Consider the following 21,373-nt stretch of genomic DNA (forward strand, 5'->3'; position numbering starts at 1 on the left):
AAGAAATTGGCGTGTGATGCAGCAATGTCGACAGGAGGAAATGCAGGTGTATTCGAAGACGTAATTTGGGACACAGTGGACCAGATCAGGCAACGGCTGCCGTTATTGTTCCTCTCACCGAGCAGGCAGGGGCTAGGCGTTCGCATCCTTTGTCTGGAGAGCGGGCCCTCTCCTGAGCGCCATGCTCTTCTACAGCTATTTTAAGACGCTGGTCGGGAAGGAGGTAGGCCTTCAAGGACGGGGCGCGATGCATGCTGAGGGGACGCATGCCTTCCCAGGCTGCTGCTCAAAATTGTTCCCTCTGATGGCAGCTACACATGCACCCTACCTCCTCCCACACCCATCTCTGGCGCGGAGCAGATCACGGTAGACCTGAAGAATGATCTTTCCATCACGGGCACCCTCCACTCAGTGGACCAGTATCTGAACATCAAGCTGAACAACATCAAGCTGGCCAACCCTGCCAAATACCCTCACATGCTGTCTGTGCGCAACTGCTTCATACGAGGCTCTGTTGTTCGATATGTACAGGTGACTTTCTGCTGGCGTGGGCCTTTGCTTGGGATGCAGTTGCTGTGCAGGCATGGACATGGGGCATGGAATGGCAGGCAAGGCATGAACCATCTGATGCTTGCACCATCTTTTTCCGAGGAGCCCTCACCCCCCCCCCCACCCACCAACTCAGCTCCCCCCTGGGAGTGTGGATGTCGAGCTGCTGCATGATGCGACCAGGAGAGAGGCTCGTGGCGGATGAAAGCGTGCAGGGTGTTTGGCGCCCAGCGTGTGAGTTGCAGGAGAGCCTCACAGCTCCAGGAGCGGCTGCCGCTACAACTTCGGGCCTCCGGAGCCACACAGGGCTGTCACCGAGTACAAATGCATGGGCAACGCCTGGGCGGGAGGTTATGGTCCTCTTCTGTCGCCTCTGTTAAGCCTGCTACAGTGAGACATCAGACCGATCCCCCTTCCTGATCCCTCACAAATGGTTTGGAAAATACTGCATTAAATATAGCTGACGCTCTGAGTCAGATGAGACTTGTTTGGGTCGGAAGAGGAAGGCATGGCAGTGATCTCTGGATGCCGAGTGGGCACCCCTGTTATTGTCAGGCTCGAGGCATTCAGCATTGCTCTGGCCATGTCCCTCACATCCCCAGCTCTTGCGATGTGGCCATCTCCAGACTCGTCAGCCGCCCCATTGTTGTGGCTTGGGGAAGAATGGGCGCAGGCATTCCCAGGCCCTGGGCAGTCAGCAGCAGGTCCTCGAAGGTATCCAGGTAGGCCTGTGAGCACGGGCAAGCAGGGTTGCGATGTAGGTAGCTGGCAGTGTCTTGCTTCAAATTTGGTATCTACACCTAGCCTACAAGTCTGCTCTGGTCATCTTCACCCACTGGTGCAAGAGTCTCCAGGCAGCGACAGCTCAGGGCAAAGGCCCTCAACCTCTCACCATTACATCTAGCCTGGGTGCCAGAGTCTTGTCGTGCTCAGCTCTCAGGGTCCCGTCACGCAGGACGCGGTACGCTTCCTGCACCCTCTGAAATGCCTCATTGGCCGTGGGGTCGGAGGCGCTGCGGTCTGGGTGCAGGCGCAATACCAGTCGGCGGTAGGCCCGCTTGATTTCCTCCTCCTCAGCCTGCAGGGTGTGTGGGGACCCGCTGTATCGACACCTGCATCGTCACAGCGGAAAACTGCGCATGTCACGGGAAATCGGCAACCTTAGAAGTCATAAACACCTTGTGACTGACTCCAAGCACAGTGTAGTGACTGATCACAGGGCTGCAGCTTCCTGTAACCTTGTCGGGCATGTGCTTGTCAGTCCCGCAAGTCCTACTCGCCGGGCATGGATCGACATTTTCAAGCAAGGGCCATATTGTAGGCCTGGGCCCGGGGTGTCTGCATGATGAACATGCGTGGGGATCATGTCGCGCCGAACAGGCCACCTCTTCACTGGTCACACATCCCGCCACGGGACACAGATGCGCCTGGAAGATAAAGGGCTGGCCCATCTTCTATGTGCAACTCTTGGCCCATCGCCGGAATAACATCAGTCATCTGTGTATCTCAAGCCTCGTAGGTCCTGTTCTGGGAGGGAAAGGAGCAGACTCTGCGATCCCATGGCCTCGGTGAGGTTCGGCACGTCTCGGGCTCTGCCCTCGACGCCAATGCACAAGGCCTGCACGACCTTCACACCCTCTTCCGGTGAAATCACAGCCAGTGATCTATTTAAGGTCGGTTGGCATGGTAGACGAGCCACCGCATGATGCATGATTCCTCGGCCCAGGGTGTTGAATCCGCCCCCCCCCCCCCGTCCCCCATGTCCATACAGTTTCCTCCGGCCACGCCCGCCCGATGCCGCACCCCTTTCGGGACCGGGGCATTGCCTGCGAGACGACGAAACGCTACGATAGTGGCCAGCACGCAGCGCAGCAACAGCACGACAAAGAAGCGAACCACAGGACCTCCCATGCTGCCCCCCATCACCCCCAATGAAGGCGGTGGCGGTGGAGGGGGCTGGGACGGCCACAAGATTGCCCGCAATCTTGGACTCAACGTCTTCTTCTTTGGCATGTACATGCTCTTTGACATGGGAAGCGGCGGCGGCGGCTGGTTTGGCGGCGGCGGCGGTGGCGGTGGCGGTGGTGGAGGTGGCGGAGGTGGTGGTGGCGGCGGCGGTGGCGGCGGCGGCGGGCCGAACAGGTTCAATGACCCCACCCAGCCTCAGCTTCGAGTACGGGAGCTGGAGGACGACTCTGACGATGAGGCGGAGGTGATGGTCACATCCCGACGGTCGCGGCGGAAGGGCAAGAGTGGGGCTGGTAGCAGCACATGGCACACCTAGGCCGGACTCGACTGGACGTGAAGGTCACTTTGTAACCCCTGTATGCAAGGCCACCGTTGCTCTGTCCTGGACCTATGATCTGCAGGTGGCTTTGGTGTGTCCTGTTTCCTTTAAACGAAATCAGCCGAACAGTGACGAGATCTCGGCGTGTGTTGGTGGGGCGCGAATTTTAGTTTCAAGAGTTCTGCTCTTTCGAAGACCAAATCAGGTAAATGTCAGTGTAACACCATTCATAAGACTTGAAATGGTTTACGAGATTGACCTCGAAGGATTGTCGAGGGGCGTGGGTGTTGTTGCGGACTCCACCGTTCGCACTGCATGGTGAATGGAGCCATCACCTGTCCTGTATCTTGGTAACTTGGACTCCAGAGTAGACAGACGGCATCTCTACGAGCTCGGGGTGCAGGTGAATTGTCCATCATGCGGCCGGGTCGCGCCCTGCCCTTGGGGCGTACAGCGCCTCAAGCGAAAGCTCCCGACCTTCACACCGCAGGCTGGGCCTGTAAAGGATGTCAGAACCACAGGGAAAGGCTTTGGATTCATAGAGTATACGGAAATCGTAAGTGTTTGGGATTGTGGGTTGTTGTGGCTCAGGAAGTATGGCTGATCACCTATCATGTCCAGTACTCCCTGGCCCCTTGTATTGCCTCCCAGGAACACTGCACCTATGCGCTGGCGCTCTTCAAGGACTCGGTGTCTTTGTACGGAAGACCAGTGCGGTTTGATTATGGGAGCAGGGGCCGAGGCTAACAAAGCTATGCACATTTTCCTATTCCTAGATCTTTGTTGTGAGTCTCTTGGACCATGACTTGAAACCCTGTACAACTTTGTGCCCTGAATCTACTCTTCTGCTAGGGCACTTGACCCATGGCTTGCATTGAATGCAGTTTCAAGTCAACCATGCGCTCAGAAGCTTTCCTCCCCATCAGAGCTGTCGTCCTCGCTGCTGCTCCCGTCGCCAAACTCCAGTTCTCCAGGGTCGAAGTCTGCATTCAACACAAAGTCCAAAGACTTGAGGAGTGGGGCTGGGGCCGGGGCTCGCATGGGTTGGGGTTCCGGGGAGTTGACGGCGGATCCAGGGGCTGCAGCGGGCGTCAGACCAGGAATGGGATCCCCAGGCTTCCACCCAGCCGGCATTGGAGGGAGGGACTGCAGCGCAGTATGCAGAGCTCCTTCCTTTGCTGTTTCGCGCGACTGCAGGGCTGTGGCCTGGGGAGTGTCGTTGGGTACAGTGGCGACCGCCGGGATGTTTGTGGAGGCTGCCGCCAGCGCAGCAGATGCCGCCCGTGCCGCCCAGGTTCCTGTGGCAGGTTGGGCATGAGGGAGTGGGTGATGTGTCTTGCGCACTTGCGCGTGGCAGCTCACTGGCCATGCCAACGTACAAACGGCAGCCTCCATATCTTTGCTGGTCCAAGCACGGCGAGGGGTTCAGTGGGGTTCCGCTCGAAACGAAAAGCCCCAGCGTTCGCTCACTCTGGAGCTCATGGAGCTGCGATGCCCGAAGCTGAAGCTCTTGCGGTGCAGGTGGCTTGTGCAGGTGCAGGGGAGTGCTCCCCAGCACGAAGCCTGGTGGCGCAAAGGAGGTGTAGCTCAGCTTGTGGGCAAAGGACACGATTCTCCTGGCCTGCTCCGCATCCCATGGCTTCGGCGGGCGATAGCCAGGAGGTGGGGTCCGCTCTGTCACAGCCGCGTGCAGCTCGGTTATTGTTGCCTACAGGTTGAATTCGTGCACGTGATTGGATGTACAGACAAAGGTATGCATCAGCAATGCTCGGCTGCGGACAAGACATTCGATGCAGACCTCACCTTCTCATCCCAACAAACTACACCTGTATCTTCTCCAGAGTTTCTTGGAGCGCTCGCAGGAGGAACTCATGTTCTGGAGTACCCCTCGACTCCAATATAGCTTTGGAGATGGCTCCTGATAACGGAACGAGGGACGCATCGGCACCAGGAGCCAGGCCTGCGATGCGATCCAGCAGTCCGTGTAGGACGCCTCCACCCGCGACCTCGGTGCTGCCGATCACCCGCTGCCGCTTTCCGGTCTCCATGTGCAGATTTTTGGAGGATTACTGTGGGGGAAAGATCGCCCCGTGCATTGCGGACCACGGTCGCATTCATCGCGGCGATGATTTGGCGCGGCTGCTGTGGTGGTCCAGGGATGCAACACATTAGCCGGAGATGCATTTGCACCACAGGCGGATCTAGGTGTGAGGGGCAGACATCGGCCATTCAACCAATACTTTGTCCACAGTCTACAAGTGAAACAACCTCGCAGACAAGAATGCCCATTTTGAGTCGTGCAATCAGCTGCTACATCGTGTGGCTTCAGCCGCTCTTGAGAGCATTTGATGTTCTGTTGTACCTCAAGTGCTGCCTGATGGTCATCGATGAGTTTCGCACCCATTTCCTGAAACCTATGAGCAGTAGAACGAGGGCTAGTGAATCAACGCCCCCTGCACACATGCCTCCTTGCACTTATGCCGGTGGGACAAGAGGTCTAAGGCAGCCGCTCAGCTCAGGAATTGCTGTCTCATGCAGGGCCTGCACGACGATTTGCATTGTCAATGACCGAATCTTGACACTGAGATTCCTGAAGCAATAGACCACATATTTATGGAGAGAGTGGACTTATATATGGAATTCATAGCAAGAGTAGCTTAACGACTGTGCACGCATGGCACTCTGGATCAGCTCGGACAGCTTGCTGCTCTCCTCCGTGGCGGGCGGTAATTCTCGAGTATTCTGCAACTCGAGCCGGGAGACAAAATATCCATCGAGATGGTTGAGAAGAAGCTCCCGATCATGCTTGCGCCACACAAGACCGCGCAGACGGCCGCACACACCGTCACGGCGCAAGTTTGGGAGATCGTGCGACATGGGCTGATCCGACCGTCTTCATCGCCCTGGGCGTCGCCGGTGCTGCTGGTGGGCACGAAGGATGGGTCGCAGCGCATGTGCGTCGACTACCGCGCGCTGAACAAGCCTGTCCATCAGGTCATCGGCCCGCGGCGGCGGGTACCGATTCTTGATGGTGGCCTTGTTGAGCGCGAGGTAGTCGACGCACATGCGCTGCGACCCGTCCTTTTTGTCGACCAGGAGGACGGGCAACGACCAAAAGTAGGGCAGGAGCCTGAATGGTGTCAGGGTTACACCCCTCTCCAATGGCACTCTTGTGCTGTCAAGGGGTCCCTATATGGCATATGGAGAATCTGGAGGTTCACCTCTCCAGTGTCTGGGGGACGCTGACGACATGAGCGGCACAAACCACGTCGATGACGGTTGCGCACCAAGCCGTTGTAGTGACGGGGCATTCGCAGCGCAAAGGGATTAAGGCCACCATCATTGCATTAGAGTCCAGCATCGGAGAAACTGACTAGCCCGAATCTCACCCGCCACGGTCAAGCACCCCGGCGAGAGCGTATGGCAAGGGCTTTAAGTCGGTCTAATGTAGTTGGCAGCCACTTCGTTGGGTGCGAGAGATGGAGTATGGAGTAGCTTATCCTTATTGCAACGTTCGCCGGTGGTGCCCGTAGGGGATTGCCGAGGTTAGCGGCATTCCGTACTTGGCCTAAATTGTACAAACGTCATGACAAAGCGTATGAAAGCCGAGTGATATGATGAAGTTTAAACCTGGTATGTACCCTTGTCCGAAGACTGCGGCTGCGGTGGGTTACATCCGTACCTTTCTTACTTTCACCAACTGTCCTTGAGCAGGCGCAATATAGACTCACCAAAAGCCCCTCCATGGTAAATCCTATAACATGTTTGAAGTGAGAGACATCTATTGAGGAATCAAGGCAAGGTGCATTGCGATTGCCCCTACCACAAACATCATCCATCCAAATGTTGAGTTGGGTGCGTGCATTCAAATTTGATCGTGAGGAATGTCGCGACGCGGGAGATTCGCATCAAATTAATGGAATGCCAGGGGCATCAACACGACGGTGTGTAATTTTCCATTATGGACATCAAATATGACTTGACTGCAATTCAATGTATCTTTCCCGGTCTCGTTCTGGGATGGAAACGGCGATGGGGTCGGCATCTTTCGCGCGGCAAGCACTGACCGTGGTCCTCGCGCTGGCCTGCGTCACACTCTGCGCGGGGTCACAGGGCGACTTCTCCAACTCCCTGCATTTTGTGCGGAAAGCTCCCAAGGGGCACTTGCCTGCAACTCACACTCGTCTGGCCAGGCACCCCTCGGCTGGGCCTTCAGCTCCGGAGCAGGTGAGCAGCGTTCTTGGTTTCGAAAAGGGTAAGGGTACAATGAAAGATGTGCGATGCGAGCATTAATGCGCTCAAGTCGGCTGCCAGCATGTTCATTGCAGCCCCTTTTGGATCCTATGTCTAATGTGACTCGGTCACCTGGATCACAGTCACTCCTTTGCCCCGTGCCTCCCAGATCCACATCTCCCTGGCGGGCCCTGGGGCGGTCGCGGTGAACTGGGTGACCCCCGGCCCGGAGACCTCCAGCTCGCACAGCATCCTGCACCGACTGAGCCGCCACCTCCCCATCCAGCTGCGGCATGCGCGGCTGGGGAGGCGGCTGTGCCCCGGCACCTCCATTGTGCAGTACGGGCTCGAGTCGGGGGTGTACACCAGCCAGGCCAGGGGCGCAGTCCCCACCTGTTACTCTGTTGGGGACTACGACTCTGGGGTGCTCCACGAGGTCGTCATTGGGCTGGACGGTGAGTTGGATCGGGGGGCCTCATTGTCAGAGGAGGTCGTAGGTCGAGGCATGACATAATGTTCTTGCATGTCCCCAGGCACATGCAATCCTCCATTTCATACCACTCATCCCTTGACGCCAATCCCCAGGTCCCCTCCCAGCCAGCACCGATATCTTTTACCGCGTGAGCGGGTCTGGGGCGGGCGTGTGGAGCGAGGAGTATGCCTTCACCACCCCACCCCCCGTCGGGCCCGCCAGCCTACCGTACAGGTGTGATGGTGTATGGGAAGCGGGGGGGAGGCGCAACCGTCCCCTCCTGTGAAGAAATCCCTCGAGGCAGTCCCCACGCCATGCCTGTCCACCCTGTTTGGAGTGCATTGGTGCACCTCAGTTGCCACGCATCCCAACCCCAAGCAATCTCAAGTATCGGATGCATCACCACAGGCTGGGCGTGATCGGCGACCTCGGTCAGACCGAGGACTCGCTGGAGACGCTGGAGCACATGGTGGCTTCCGGCCCAGCCTCTGTCATGCTGGTGGGCGACCTGTCTTACGCCGACGGCGACCACGAGCGGTGGTGAGCCGGGAGAATGAGTCGTGTATGGATGAGCTGGTTTGTGAGGGCATGCTGAGGGCATGCAGCGGCAGGACTCGGTCATGGCGTGTCATCCGCATCTCTTCCTCCCTCCCACCCAAAGCCCTCCCCACGATCACACTCCATCCCCCCTCCCGCAGGGACACCTGGAACCGCATGGTGTCGCCGCTGACGTCGCGCAGCGTGTGGATGTTCACCGAGGGCAATCACGAGCGCGAGCGCGCCTCGGGCGTGCCCAGCTGGCTGGCCTACACCTCCCGCTTCCACCTTCCCCACGCCGCCTCCGGGTCGGGTTCGCCGCTGTACTACTCGTACGACCTGGCGGGCGCCCACGTGGTCATGCTCGGCTCCTACACCGACCACGGCGCGGACTCGGACCAGGCGGAGTGGCTGGCCGCCGACCTGGCGGCCGTGGACCGCGCCCGCACGCCCTGGCTCCTGGTCAACATGCACGCGCCCTTCTACAGCTCCAACCTGAACCATCTGCGCGAGGCGGAGGCCATGCGCGTCAGCATGGAGACCCTGCTGCGCCAGCATGCCGTGGATGTGGTCTTCGCGGGGCATGTGCACGCGTACGAGCGCAGCTACCACGTGTACGACGGCGCGCCCGACCCCTGCGCGCCCATCTACATGTGGGTTCTGGAGAGGAGATGTTGACAAAGGGGGGGGGTGGGAGGACGTCATGCCCGTGCATTCTGAAGGGAAGGGGAGGGAGGGGAGGCAGTTGTGTTTCTCAGGGCTCATTGCTCCCACAACACTTGCCCTGCACCTGCCGTGGTCCTGCGGCGCAAGGAAGTGGGATGCTGTGGGTGAGAGGAAGTGCACCCCGGTTCTCCGGCTGCAGCGCACAGTGCCTCACACAAAGCAACCCTGCACACCTGCTCCTGTGCAGCAACATTGGGGACGGCGGGAATCGCGAGGGACCGGACACTCACTGGCTGCCGCGCCCCGACTGGTCTGCCTGGCGCGAGCCCAGCTTCGGGCACGGCACCCTGGACCTCCTCAACTCCACGCACGCACAGTGGCGCTGGGTGCGGAACAAGGACTCCGTCACGGCGGTGGACGCCGCCGACGCGGTCACCCTGGTGCGCAGTGAGTGCCACATGGACCGCGGCGCGGTCGATCGGGCGGCAGCTGCTGCCTGAGAGGTTATCCTCACCGCCCTGGCTGGGGGCCCACCCGGCGCGCAGGGGGGACGCTGTGGTTCCCTCTGCCAGAGTCGGGGACCCGCCGGCTGAAGTAGCCCAAGGGCAGAGGAGAACATCCGGCTCCTGCTGCCCACATTGCAATGAGCGCTGTCAGAGTTTTTCCCCTCTTGTCGGGCGATGCGGGGTGGACCTGCGCCCCAGCCCTTATAATGTGAACGAAAATCAAGATCCTTGTGCCCTTTCCAGAACATGGTACCCCTGGGGGCCCCTCCCCTCATACTGGACGTTGCGCTTGCCTGGATTGTCCCTATTGCCCTTGCTTCCCACTTGCCATGAGGCTGTGCACCTCGGAATGTACTTGAAGGCCTACAATTGGCAGACCGCTGCCGACAGGCCCGCCGTCACACAGGCAGGGTCAGGGGTTTGCGGGGCTGGAGGCAACCAGTGCTTGCTCTGTGGTGCCTGAAGGCGTTGCTGCCTCTTTCGGGAGTGGGGCCGCACCTGGGCGCACGCCGCCCCTCCCCCCTGCTTCACCGCCCGTGCCGCAGCTTGGTGCGGGCGTGCCGCCTCAGGATGCTCTGCAGCTTGGAGCCAGACGCCTGGCACAGCGGGCCGCCAAAGTAGATCTCGCAGGAGCGCGCCGCCCAGGCGGGGAACCCGCCCAGCCCCAGCACCGGCCCAAACACTACCAGGAAGTCCGGGTCCAGGCCTGCTGCGGGGCCCGCCGCCGTGACCAGCCGGCGACGCAGCCGGTCGGGGGCCGCCAGCGCCTGCGCCAGCATGTCGCTGTGGGTGCGCGGCGGGGTGTCCGGCGCGGCGTTCGCCGACTCGGCCTTGGCCTCCGCGCCGCACCCCGCCGCGGCCGCGTCCAGCGGCCACTCGCTGTCCTCGGCGGCCAGCAGCACGACCCGGGTCTCGTGGGAGGTCACGCTCTCCTGGACGCCGGGGACAGTGTCCAGGGGCGGCCCCCCCCAGCCCGCTTGGATGTTGAGTGTGCCGGGCAGCGTGGCCAGCTGGGGCTGGGACTCCAGCGCCGCCCGTTGCTCCTTGAGCGACCCAGACGGGTCGTACACCAGCACCGCCTTGTACCCCTGGAAGTGGGCCCTGGCGGGGAGGGGTGTGGGGCGGAGGGGTCGAAGGTCGTGGCGGGCAAGCGAAGGAGGCGCTCAAGTGGGCACCGCAGGCAAGGAAGAGCGGCATGCATTTCCCCTCACCAGGTTAGGATGCGGGCCAGGGCCTGGAAGTGGGTCTGGGGGGAGAAGTCGGTTACTATGAGGCCCAGCACGGTGGGGGGTCGAGGGCTCACGCCTCGGGTGGGCACCAGGCCCCCCAGCCTGGCGAACAGGACTGGGGCATGGGACCGCAGGGCCTGCTTGGCCCTGTCCCGCCACTCCAGCGCGGTCTGGCGCACCCAGATCCAAAGGCAAAGCACATAGTATGCCAGGTGTTTGAGGGGCAGGGCGGGGTACATGCTGGCCGGGACCCTACGCGGGTGCCGCGCACGGCGAATGCACGGGAACGTGGCCAGAAGGTGGCAGGGCGAGGAGGCGCTCGCGGGTCAGAGATGCCTGTCCAACACTCTAGATTGAGGCGGACTAGCACAAGGGATGATGAACTTGCATGTCGGGGGAAAAGGAGGGCTGGCGTGCAAGTCTCGGTTCGAAAATTGCTTCCAGGTATATGCTCGGGGACCCGAGCGCGCGAGATCACGCCGAGACATCCCTCCCCGATCGAGTTGATGGAGTGACAGGCCAGCACGGCAGCAACGAATATGAAGCTCACATCCGAGTATCAACTGTGTTCAATTGGCATGCATTGACTGTGCTGACCCTCCACCCATGTCTTCCTGCTTGCATGGTGCGCTGTCTGGCCCACACTCGAGCACCCGGCTCAGTAGTAGCATCCGGTATGGAGCCATGCAACAATGTCGGGCGCCGCGCGCGGGCGCTATCCCCATCATGCACTCTCTTCACAAGCCACACCGCTTGGCAAGGCCACTGCATGCAGTAGGTTCAGATCAGCCGGAGGATGCAGCCGAGTCCACTGCCACGGAGCGGGAGCTCCTCATAGAACAAGTGAGAGTCATATCAGATTGCCGAGCCAATTGGACTTGCGTGCATCCCTTGGAACTGCATGCCCCAATGTGCAAGGCATTGTGCTCAGCGGGATACTTCCCAAGTTCTACCCTTCAGATGGTAAGGAAGAAGGGCCCCAAGAAGCAAGCCGGGTCCAATGAGACCAGGAGCTCCAGCAGCCAGCCAGCGTCCCCACAGCAGGCCCCTCCATCTGCACCCGCGTCTGTCATCGAATCGGTGCTGCTGAGGCTCCTGGTCGGCATCTTCACTGTTGCCATCCTAGAGGGCCTGGCACTGGCAGCATCTGTGAGTGGCTGGAATCATGCCACCCCAGGGGTCTTCGCGGCGGATTTGACTGGATGACCCCTCGCCTCCGCGCCCTGCAACTTGCAGCACCGTCCCTGGCTCCCATTCGCACCTTCAACCCCCCTCACACAGGGCTTCCTGAGCTCAGAGGTGGACTCCACCATTTCCAAGTATGTCTACCCAGCCTTCACGCCCACCATCCTGGCTTTCCTGGGTGTGAGCACGGGCTATGGCCTCTGGAAGTCCAACGAGATCAACAAGGCATGACTTCCTGGCTGGACCTTGTTTTGTGTCTGGCACAGGGGGTCAGGCAAGGAGCTCCCGCACCCTACATTGTCAGTGTGCCAACAATCAGGTTTGCAAGTCGCTGTTGCACGGCATGCCTTGATGGCATGTCACCACACGTGCAGTGTCAAGGGGGGGTTGAGCACCAGGGCCCGCACATATAGGTCGCCAGGCGTCCTGACCGCGACAAGGCTCTCGCCAACCACCCTCCTCCTCATCATCGCACGTTGGCCCCTGCCTCCAGCTGCACCACCCCGGTGTCGCGGTCCACGTTGGTGCAGCGTAGCGCAAAGCGCGTGCCGGGCGTGACGGGGCGGCTGACCCGCACCACCATCTCCAGGCCCAGGTAGTCCAGCGCGACCTTGGCCAGGCCCAGCTCCTGGCGCAGCCAGGAGAGCATGGTGCCAGACCAGGTGCTGCCCGGGTCCTCTGCCAGCCGCTCCTCAAAGTAGCGGGCCACCCACCGAGACTCCACCTCCCGCTCGATCTTCAGCGCCTGTAAAGGGGGATGCCGGGGTTTTGGAGAGTGTGTGAGTGTGTGAGTGGATGGACCGGGCTCCCAAGAATGATGATACAAGGGGGAGGGAAGGAGTGTACCGGTTCTATGAGAGCAAAGGGAGACAACGACACTGCCAGGGGCTGGGCCCGGTCACGGCCGCCAGCGTCAGGCTTCGTATCCCTGCCTGGAGAACTTGCAGCCGGCGGCGCATTGACCATGACACGAGCGAGAGTCAGTCGCCACAGCCCCAAGGCGGAACAGGTAGTGCAGCCCCATCTGCACGAGCCACTCCAGTCATACACGCTCGCACCGCCTGCGTGATGCTGGTGGTGGTGTCCACCTCCATGGCCAGGGCCTCCGGGGTGAAAGGCGGGCCACTGGTCGCCGCATCGGTCGCTGCACCATCCGTCGCCCCGGGCCCGGCCCCGCCCGCGCTCGCCAGCGCCGCCTTGAGCTGCCAGTGTGCCAGCAGATCGCTGTAGCGCCGGATCGGGGAGGTGACCTGGACGTAGCCGGGCAGGCCAAGGCCCGCGTGGGGCAGCGGCCGCTCCACGCCCATGGCGCTGCGCATCATGCGCGAGCGGAGCAGCGCGTCACGCGCCAGACCCGCCGGCAGCGCCCCGAGCTCTTCCTCGCTGGGCAGGACGGGGGCGGGCTGGCCGCGGTACGGCAGCGCCACGCCCAGTCGCGGGCCTGAGAGGAGGGTTCAGTTGGGTGAAAGCGAGGAGGGTGTGCATGCGTGGCACCACATGGAACACTTGCCGGTGCTCGGAAGTCTGTGCCGGACACCACCTCCTCCAATCCCACCGCGCTCACCTAGGAGTGCGGCGGCCTCCCCCGCCGCGATCATCATCTCCGCCACCAGCAGGCGCGAGGCCGACTCCCGTGACTGCAGGTCCTGGATGGTCACACGCTGCCGCCCGTCGGGGCCGCTGGCCAGGCCGATGGAGGCCTCCGGCATGGAGAACTGGATGGCGCCCTGGCTTGTGCGCCATGCCACGCGCGCGAGTGACGCCTGTGGGGATGAACCAGGGAGTGGGTTCCGTAAGGGGTGTGAGGATTGCAGGAGCAGCACGCTGTCGGCTACCGCTCGGTACTCCCACCGATCAGAATCTGTGGCCTCGTGACCCTGAGCGTCACCCCATTCCAGAGCGAATGAGTGCAGAGGGATCACTGGATGGGGGACGGAGCGTCCCTGCCATTCACCTCATCGCCTCACTCCCATCTTTCCTGCCACACCCTCTGTCCTGTATGCCTGCCCATGCACGCTCAGCCTGCAGACCCCCGATCAATCATGCAAAGCACGACAGCCCATACCCCCTGTCGCCCCCCCCGTACCGCATGCAGCCGGAACATGTCTGGCTCCTGCTCCGGCGTGCATTCCAGCAGCATGCTGTCCACGTCGTCGTAGCTCAGCCGCCGGGATGGGCACACGATCGAGGGGCAGGCCTCTATGGAGTCTGCGTCCAGCGACCCGTCTGCACAGGCATACAGTGTGAGGGGGGCGGATGTTGAAAAACTGGGCCAGGGGACACCAGAGCCGCAGTCCCTGGTGACTGTCTACAAACAAATAAAAGGAGCAGGCAAGCACCAGACGGAGTTGGTAGGGGCGGCGCTGCTGTTCGCCAGCCCAGCGATTGCCTCCACGGCATGTGGTGTCAGCACAGAATAGCAATACCAAACCCCGTCCAGGCGCCGCCACCCCCTCTCCCCCACAAAAGACCTCTTTCCCCCCACACGCAACCAACACACACCTTCATTGAGGACAAAGCCGAAGCTCAGCGCGGGCCCCGCGACGTCCTGGGTCAGACTGAATGGCCCCTCTGCCAGGGCCAGGGGGAACATGGGCACCAGCGCGTTGGGCAGGTAGACCGACTTGGCCCGGCGCGCGGCCTCCCGTGCCAGCTCCGACCCGGGCTGCACCCAGCGCGCGGGGTCGGCGACGTGCACCCACACCCGCAGGCGGCCGTCAGGCGTGGCCTCCACCGCCAGGCCGTCGTCCACCTCGGTGGTGCTGTCGTCGTCGATGGTGACGCAGGGGAGGCGGGTGAGGTCGCGGCGCCGGCCCGCGTCGGGGTCCGGGGGCGGGTCGGCGGCCAGGCGCGCCGCGGCGGCCTCCAGCCCCGGCGCGAAGTGGGGCGAGTACCCAGCCGCCAGCAGCGCCAGGTCGACGTCGGCGGGCAGCGCGCCGACCTCCTGCAGCAGCGCGCCCGCTGCGTGCGCGGTGGGCGAGGCATGCAGGTCGTGCAGCAGGTTGACCGCACGCGCGTGTTCGCGCACCGTGGCGCGGCCCAGCGCGTAGGCGGCCAGCGTAGCCATGCGCTCGGCGTGCGGCCCCGCCGCCCAGGCCCCAGGCGGGGGCTTTGACCCCGGCGGCGCGCGCCGCGCGGCGTGCACGGCGGCCTGGAACTCGGCGGCGGCGGCGCGCGCGGCTTCGCGCGCGGCGCGCTCGGTGCGCAGCGCCTCCACCGCCGCCGCGGGGCGGGGGGAGAAGAGGGGCGGCTCTCGCCCCACCTGCTTGAAGAAGGTGCCGTCCTGCTGAAGCAGGCGGTGCGCGGCGGCGCGCGCCGCGGGGCCCTCCGACCCGTACAGGAAGCTGGCCATCTGGGCCACGCTGTACAGCGCGGAGGCCTCCGACACCTCCCACCCCAGAGCCAGCAGGGCCGGGTCCAGCATGCCCTCCACCTCCGCGGTCAGCACCGCCAGGTCAGCGTCCTCGCCGGGCAGGCGGTACGCGATGTCCTGGGCGCGGATGCCGTACAGCGCCCCCGACGCGTCCTGCACCTGCCAGCCGCGGGAGTTGGGGCGCACCACGCGCCCCAGGTGGAACTCCTCGCCGCGACGGAACTGGACAAGGGCGCCCGGGTTTACACCCTGGGGCCCGCCCGAGTGGCGGGCAGCGGCCACCTCCACGCTCATCCGGCGGGCGTGCCGCCAGGGGCCCCGGTCCAGGAGCGGGCCATGGGGGAGGCAGGGGGGGGCGGGGCGGGCATCCGGGCTGCGGGAGAAGCTCGCCCGGGTTGGGGTGCAGGTGCGCAGGGCCCGGGCGCAGCCGAAAGGCGCCCAGGAGAAGCCGGCATGAGGCATGTACTTGGAAGGTAAGGAGGTGGCCGACAGGCGCGAGAGGGAGTCCAGCTGGCGCAGGAGGGTGGCCAGCTTGGCAGGAGGCATCCCTCCTACCACCACCTCCCTCGCCTTCGTGGCGGACTGATCAGCGGGCCACCGATTGCAAGGTGGCAAGGAGCAATGGCGTGAGAATCTTCATTCTAGAGCACCGGGAATGACGGTGCATTTCGCCCCGCCAGGGTTCATGAGGATGCATTGATGGTCGCGAGGAGGGGAGACTGATGCGGTGGAGTGGGGAAAGTAGGATGAAGTGATCTGAGCATTTGGATCAAGAGCAGGGACGTGCCGACCATCTGAGGATCACACCTCTCTCTTGTAGATGTTGCGAGTCGGATTCGTATTGTAGGAATGGAGTCAGGCAGAAGGAATGCTTGTGGGGTGTGCCATGTATCAGACATCTGCAAAGCTTCCATAGCCACTCGAGCTGTGCGTGAAGCATAAATGATCATGCTTATTTACAGTGCACGCTAGTGCTGGGATCCGGAGAGACGTGATGGTTGTGAGCTATCTCGATAATGCTCTTTATATGGAGCAGTTGAGGCCTTGAGATTTATTGCCAGATAACGTGAGTGGGCTCAGAAAGTCAGCGAGCAGGATGGGCCCAAGTGGTGGGTTGCTTGAGGCTCCAAGATATGCCTGGATTGTCATCATTTTGGAAGTTTACAGGAATGGATGCAGCTCTACAATCAGGAGCTTCTTTTGGCATACATGAAGGCATGTCAACCTACCCTTCCTGTATGTCAGGGTGCACACCATGGAAACAGGATCCATTGTTGGCCTCAAACGTCCACTCTTCCCTCTTTACTACGTCTATTTTCGTGAGTGGGAAAGTTTAGCACTGCACCAGGGTGTCTTTGGCTCTCTGCGTCTGTCTGGGTGGGGCTTACGTCGTCGTACCCATTCCCGCCGATGGTACTGCACACGACAATACCGGGCGGCTCTCTCCCCCCGCCCATACCAGTCTTTGTCCGTACCGGTTCTCCCTCTTCCAGCTGGACCACCTGATTCTCTCAGAAGTAGAAGAGGAGCACCATGGTGAGGGCGGCAAGGTTGTGTAACCTGCTCGGATGCCGGAGCTCGCCACTGCACCCCGCTGGGAGGCGAACTCACGATTGTCGAAAGCTCAGCGCTTTTCGACATCCTTACCTCGTGGAGTACACCATATAGCGTGTTTTCGTACAGTGAGAGACGCCGCCCTCCTCCACCACCCCCTTGCAGCCCCGGCAAATCGAGGAAATCAAGGAGTTCCTCCTGACCGCCCGGCGGAAGGATGCCCGGTCCGTCAAGATCAAGAAGACCGGCTCTGTGACTAAGTTCAAGGTCAGGTGCTCCAAGTACCTCTACACCCTGAGCGTGACCGATGGAGACAAGGCCGACAAGCTGAAGCAGTCCCTGCCACCAGGTGGGTACAGTGCAGCCCACAGCCAGGTGTTTTGCCGGAAGACACCAGCCCTGCTGAGGTCATTCAACTGGTCTAAACTTTGCCCCTCGTTCTCCCGTCTCGCAGGGCTGCACGTCCAGGAGCTCTGAGCTGGGTCCCTGATGTTGGATGATCCGTCTGCGCGCAAGCAAGGACTGCCCACCCTAACCCTCCTGTAACTCTCAAGCCTTGGTGCCGACATACTGTACAGGACAGGGTAAACAGTCGGGCTCATAGGGCGAGCAGTCAGACGCATCTGATGAACGGTGCTCGCAAGAGGGGGTGTGGTGCAGAGCAATGGGATGCGGTGGAATACCTGGAGGAGGGGTAGCATGCTGGAATCTCGACGGACGCAGCGCTCGATGTCGAACAGCACAGAGATGCAGTGCAGCGGAGTTGACGAGAGTCTAACACTCGGGGGCTCACAACCTCTGGGAGAGGAGGTTGGCTGTGATGGCACCATTAATAATAGTAGGCTCCCAGAGGCTCTCTGCCTCGACGATGAGCCCTCCCTGACAGGAATGCAGCTCCATGAGCTGCACGGCCACATGATGGGGTTGCTTGTCTGTTGTCCTGCCTTCTCACTGTCTCGCGCCACATGCTTCTCCCATCCTCTCACTCGCCGCCGGCCTCAGTAACTCTCTCTGCCATCATGCTGCGGCGCTGCTCAGTGCATCCACCATGAGCTGCAGCGCGGCCCGGTCAGCGCCGCTGAACTGGTCCAGGCGCTTGCCGCCGCGGTACGACACAAAGGTGGGCACGGAGGAGACCGCCTGCTCCAGGACGGTGCCCCTGACGGCCTCCCCATCAATGTCGACCTTGTAGAAGTTGATGGCGGGGTGACTTGCAGCAAGCTGCTCATACAGTGGCGCGATCATCTTGCAGGGGGGGCACCAGACGGCCGTGAAGTCCAGGATGGCAAGGCCATGGGCACCTGCACGGGTTAGATGTAGGAGAGGAATCTCGGTGCTGCAACACAGGCAGCCGCGCTGCTGCTCCGGCATTGCCGCTTCCCTGCTCCGATCTACCCAAGCCCGAAGGTCATGACCATCTCGCATGTACCCACCGAGAGCATTGAGTGCAGTCTGGACCTCTTCGTCGCTGTGCAGCTGCAGCACCGCAGGGGCCTTTGGAGCTGAGGCTGGGGACGACGTTTCGGCCGTCTGCACACCCGCGCGAGCACCGTCAATGCCGGCGGAATATAACCTTTGAGCCCCAGATGCGTCGATCAGGGCTTGCGAGGGGCGATGTGGTGCCCCAAGCAGGCGCAGGCCCCCGCGACGGGCCGCAGCCTGCAGCATACCGTCGCAAATTTGGCCTGTTCAGCAGTTAAGCTTGTGAACCAACGTTCTGTCTGGGAGCATGGATTCTGATCTTTATTTATCTCGGAGGCGCGATCTGTCGTGACCTTCAAGTAGATCGCTGCAGCAGTGGAGTGGAAGGGCCAAATAACTTGACATTCTCCCCCTCTTGATCCAGGTTAGTAAGGACGAACGCCCTCCAGCTTTCAGCACAGGTAAATGGCTGTGATTGAATGCACACACCGCACATGGAAGTCATTTACACTTCAGCAGGAGGTATGCATCTTCACAGCAAGCCAGGCAGAGCTCCAATAGAAGAGGTGGAGGGAAGGTACAGCGAGTGGAGTTTGGAAAACCCACGAGGTCACTCCTCCTATGCCGTCTCCTGAATGGCAATTGTATCTTGTCATGTGCATAAAGATCACGGGGCAAGGTGATGTCTGTCTATCCTGGTCGTTCTTGGACCTCCATTACTCAAACCATCACGTAAAATTATGGTGGCTTCGAGACCGACATGCACAGGTGGGAATGATCTCGCGCAAATATCTAGAGTTTCCCAATTATTTGGCTACAAGTAACAAGTTTATTATCCCCTGTCGCACACGCGGCTCCTCTGGCATGGCTGTGGGGGACGCGGACGAGGCTGATCTCCTCAGCGTAGGCACCCACTGCGCTTTTCCCGACTGCAACCAGCTGGACTTCCTACCATTCACATGCAAGCATTGTCGTGGAGTGTTCTGCCTGGAACACCGTTCCCAGGCACAGCATGAGTGTGCACGCAGAGATGCAGAGCCTGGAACTCTTGTCTGCCCCGTGTGCGCCCTGGCCATTCGCCCACGGCCGGGAGAGTCTCCCGACGCGGCATTCGAGAAGTAAGCTGTGTAGTTGGGTGGAATGGGGCTCGCGTTGCCAAGGTCTCGCGAGCATGGCCATGCCCGTCGAGAACTTCAATGCCGCGTTGTTAACCAGCCTCTCGCTGTATGCCGCTCTTCTTCCCTTCCCAGGCACGCAAGCAGCGGGGCCTGCGACCCCTCCAACTACTCCAAGGTACATCACAAACCCCGCTGCCCCGCGCCACGCTGCCGTGAGCGCCTGACCAGCGTCTCGGCGTTCACCTGCAAGGACTGCGGGACCACGGTCTGCCTGGCCCACCGGCTGCCCTCGGACCACGCCTGCACCAGCCTTGCGGCACCCGGGGGCAGCAGGGCACAGGGACGCTCCTCTGCAGGCGCAGTTGCGGCTGCTGCGGCGCAGAGCAGGGTGGCCGCTGCCTTTTCCAATCTTTTCAGCGGCAGCACTGCGCGAGGGACGCCGGCGAAAGGCCAGGGCCGGCGCAGGCAGCAACTCCCATCCCAGGGGGAGGCCGCCAGACCCAGCAGCAGCACGGCTGGGGTGCCGGCTTCTGCTTGGGAGCCCCATGCGACGCCACGCTCTTCTCAAGCGGGCTCCCAGCCCCGAGCCCCGCCCTCTTCCGCGAACGAGGAATGCCCTGCCTGCGGCGACTGCTTTGCCGACGTGGGGCAGCTCATAGCCCACGCCGAGGTCGCGCACCGCGACAGCTGGGCCAGCGGCGCCCGGCTGCTGCGGGAAGCCTGCCCGCTGTGTGAGCTGCGCTTCCACGACCCTGTCCAGCTCGTGGAGCATGTGGAAAGGTCGCACTCCGGTGGCAGGCCACAGCAGAGGGAGCCCGAGGCGGTGTGCGTGCTGAGCTGAGTGGGCCTGTATGTTTTCGCTGCAGGGATGCCTGCTCTTCAGCATTTGTGTGCGTACTGACTTTGCACGTTGCTACCCACAGTGTTGTATTGTCAACTAACACGCCTTCGAGTACAGGCGCGGGTGGGGCAATTTGGATCGAGCAGGCGGACGGGCGTTTGTACTCCGCGACACATTCAGGGGTAGGGCCGCCTTCCCTGGTCATGCGTTATCATAGGGGGCGGCAGAGCGCACGGAGCAGGGTCATTGGGTGAGAGCCTGTAATCTGAGTGATCGAAGCCGAGGCGAGGTGGGAAGCACTTTGAACCATTGACCCACAGGAGGGTCCCCTAGGCGGCCCCTCTCGCGCCTAGGCCAAGGTGAGGTCCAGGGCGGGCAGCAGGGTGCCGGCGCACTCCCCGAACCCCACGCGGTAACCCTCGCCCTGACAGTGGCCGGTGAGGACCACCCTGTCGCCGTCCTGCAGCCAGGCGCGGTGCGTGCCGGCGCTCTGGAGTGCCACAGGTTTCGTCCCGTTCAGCGTCGCCTCCAGCAGGCACCCCGCGCCGCCCGGGCCCTGCGAGTGTGGGCATCAGGGGAAGGGAGGTGGAGGAGGTCAGAAGGATTGAGTGGCGCGCAGGCGTGCCGATGCCAGCGTGGTGCCCGACAGCAGCAGAGGAATGAGGAGCATGGCTGCCTGCCTGTGCACCTTGATTGCCCATGCCGATCGGAGGCTCCCTGGTCAGCAAGCACTCCAGAAACCCCATGGCAGCTGATCGGCTCTCAAAACATTCAGCCCGCGCTGGCACGGAGTACGCCGAGCAAAGCGTGTCTTGGCGCAGCCCACAGCCGGTGCGGCATGCCTCGCGTCCAGATGACCACGGGACCCCCAATGCTTCCGCACCCGAAGAGCCCACCTCGCTGCTGATGGTCCCCGTGCCAAGCAGGTCGCCCGGGACGAGCGGGCAGCCGCTGACGGTGTGGTGCGCGGCCATCTGCGCCGGGGTCCAGTACAGCGTGCGCATGTTGGTGTGCGTGACGGGGTCTGGCCCCGCGCGCCCCGCTGGCGCGACGCCCACGCGCAAGTCCAGGTCGTAGTTGCAGCCAGCCTGCGAACGCAGGTATGCCGGGGGCGCTGGGTCCTGGGTGGGCGCGGGGACGCGGAAGGGCTCCAGCGCGGCGGCGGTCACCACCCAGGGGCTGATGCTGGTGGCCCAGTTCTTGGAGGTGAAGGGCCCCAACGGCACGTACTCCCACTTCTGCAGGTCGCGCGCCGACCAGTCATTCAGCAGCACGTAGCCGAACACCGCCGCGTCGGCGGCCTCGATGCGCAACGGGTGGCCCAGCTGGTTGGCCGACCCCCCCATGAAGATGCCCTTTGGGTGAGTGGGTGTGTGGGTGGTTTGGGGGGGGGGGGGGCTC

The 21,373-nt window shown here is 62.1% G+C and overlaps 10 protein-coding genes across 10 annotated transcripts in view; 5 read left to right on the forward strand and 5 right to left on the reverse strand.

Moving 5' to 3' along the window:
• Window positions 1-181: 181 nt before the first annotated feature.
• F751_0881 (U6 snRNA-associated Sm-like protein LSm2) lies at window positions 182-754 on the forward strand (the record flags this gene model as incomplete). The annotated part of the gene is made up of 3 exons (XM_011399934.1): window positions 182-223; window positions 361-531; window positions 686-754. 3 exons carry the CDS (start codon window positions 182-184, stop codon window positions 752-754), a joined length of 282 nt encoding a protein of 93 aa, XP_011398236.1.
• Window positions 755-3,739: 2,985 nt separating this feature from the next.
• F751_0882 (hypothetical protein) lies at window positions 3,740-4,205 on the reverse strand (the record flags this gene model as incomplete). The annotated part of the gene is made up of 2 exons (XM_011399935.1): window positions 3,740-4,134; window positions 4,181-4,205. The coding sequence occupies 2 exons, from the start codon at window positions 4,203-4,205 to the stop codon at window positions 3,740-3,742; spliced, it is 420 nt and encodes a 139-aa protein (XP_011398237.1).
• Window positions 4,206-6,829: 2,624 nt separating this feature from the next.
• F751_0883 (Purple acid phosphatase 18) lies at window positions 6,830-9,244 on the forward strand (the record flags this gene model as incomplete). The annotated part of the gene is made up of 6 exons (XM_011399936.1): window positions 6,830-7,063; window positions 7,239-7,524; window positions 7,655-7,775; window positions 7,950-8,081; window positions 8,240-8,731; window positions 8,992-9,244. 6 exons carry the CDS (start codon window positions 6,830-6,832, stop codon window positions 9,242-9,244), a joined length of 1,518 nt encoding a protein of 505 aa, XP_011398238.1.
• Window positions 9,245-9,777: 533 nt separating this feature from the next.
• Window positions 9,778-10,718, reverse strand: F751_0884 (hypothetical protein; the record flags this gene model as incomplete). The annotated part of the gene is made up of 2 exons (XM_011399937.1): window positions 9,778-10,351; window positions 10,462-10,718. The coding sequence occupies 2 exons, from the start codon at window positions 10,716-10,718 to the stop codon at window positions 9,778-9,780; spliced, it is 831 nt and encodes a 276-aa protein (XP_011398239.1).
• Window positions 10,719-11,205: 487 nt separating this feature from the next.
• F751_0885 (hypothetical protein) lies at window positions 11,206-11,895 on the forward strand (the record flags this gene model as incomplete). The annotated part of the gene is made up of 3 exons (XM_011399938.1): window positions 11,206-11,322; window positions 11,440-11,628; window positions 11,761-11,895. The coding sequence occupies 3 exons, from the start codon at window positions 11,206-11,208 to the stop codon at window positions 11,893-11,895; spliced, it is 441 nt and encodes a 146-aa protein (XP_011398240.1).
• Window positions 11,896-12,130: 235 nt separating this feature from the next.
• F751_0886 (putative ribonuclease) lies at window positions 12,131-15,583 on the reverse strand (the record flags this gene model as incomplete). Its single annotated transcript, XM_011399939.1, has 8 exons — window positions 12,131-12,409; window positions 12,723-12,767; window positions 12,915-13,105; window positions 13,229-13,427; window positions 13,751-13,890; window positions 14,167-14,426; window positions 14,559-14,773; window positions 15,026-15,583. 8 exons carry the CDS (start codon window positions 15,581-15,583, stop codon window positions 12,131-12,133), a joined length of 1,887 nt encoding a protein of 628 aa, XP_011398241.1.
• A 987-nt stretch (window positions 15,584-16,570) lies between these two features.
• On the forward strand, window positions 16,571-17,068 carry F751_0887 (60S ribosomal protein L38; the record flags this gene model as incomplete). The annotated part of the gene is made up of 3 exons (XM_011399940.1): window positions 16,571-16,573; window positions 16,757-16,940; window positions 17,046-17,068. The coding sequence occupies 3 exons, from the start codon at window positions 16,571-16,573 to the stop codon at window positions 17,066-17,068; spliced, it is 210 nt and encodes a 69-aa protein (XP_011398242.1).
• Window positions 17,069-17,608: 540 nt separating this feature from the next.
• F751_0888 (Thioredoxin) lies at window positions 17,609-17,836 on the reverse strand (the record flags this gene model as incomplete). Its single annotated transcript, XM_011399941.1, has 1 exon — window positions 17,609-17,836. One exon carries the CDS (start codon window positions 17,834-17,836, stop codon window positions 17,609-17,611), a length of 228 nt encoding a protein of 75 aa, XP_011398243.1.
• Window positions 17,837-18,877: 1,041 nt separating this feature from the next.
• F751_0889 (Zinc finger AN1 and C2H2 domain-containing stress-associated protein 11) lies at window positions 18,878-19,912 on the forward strand (the record flags this gene model as incomplete). The annotated part of the gene is made up of 2 exons (XM_011399942.1): window positions 18,878-19,131; window positions 19,264-19,912. Coding segments are annotated over 2 exons (903 nt in total), but the record flags the coding sequence as incomplete, so codon positions are not given.
• Window positions 19,913-20,321: 409 nt separating this feature from the next.
• F751_0890 (Fumarylacetoacetase) overlaps window positions 20,322-21,373 on the reverse strand; it is a gene marked incomplete at both ends in the record, with an annotated part of 2,977 nt that continues 1,925 nt past the window's right edge. Inside the window, 2 exons of the mRNA XM_011399943.1 lie at window positions 20,322-20,528; window positions 20,869-21,327. Coding sequence (XP_011398245.1) covers window positions 20,322-20,528; window positions 20,869-21,327 — 666 coding nt within the window. The remainder of the gene's footprint in view (window positions 20,529-20,868; window positions 21,328-21,373) is intronic.

The sequence above is a fragment of the Auxenochlorella protothecoides genome, assembly GCF_000733215.1.
Source record: "Auxenochlorella protothecoides strain 0710 unplaced genomic scaffold scaffold118, whole genome shotgun sequence".
NCBI lineage: Eukaryota > Viridiplantae > Chlorophyta > Trebouxiophyceae > Chlorellales > Chlorellaceae > Auxenochlorella > Auxenochlorella protothecoides.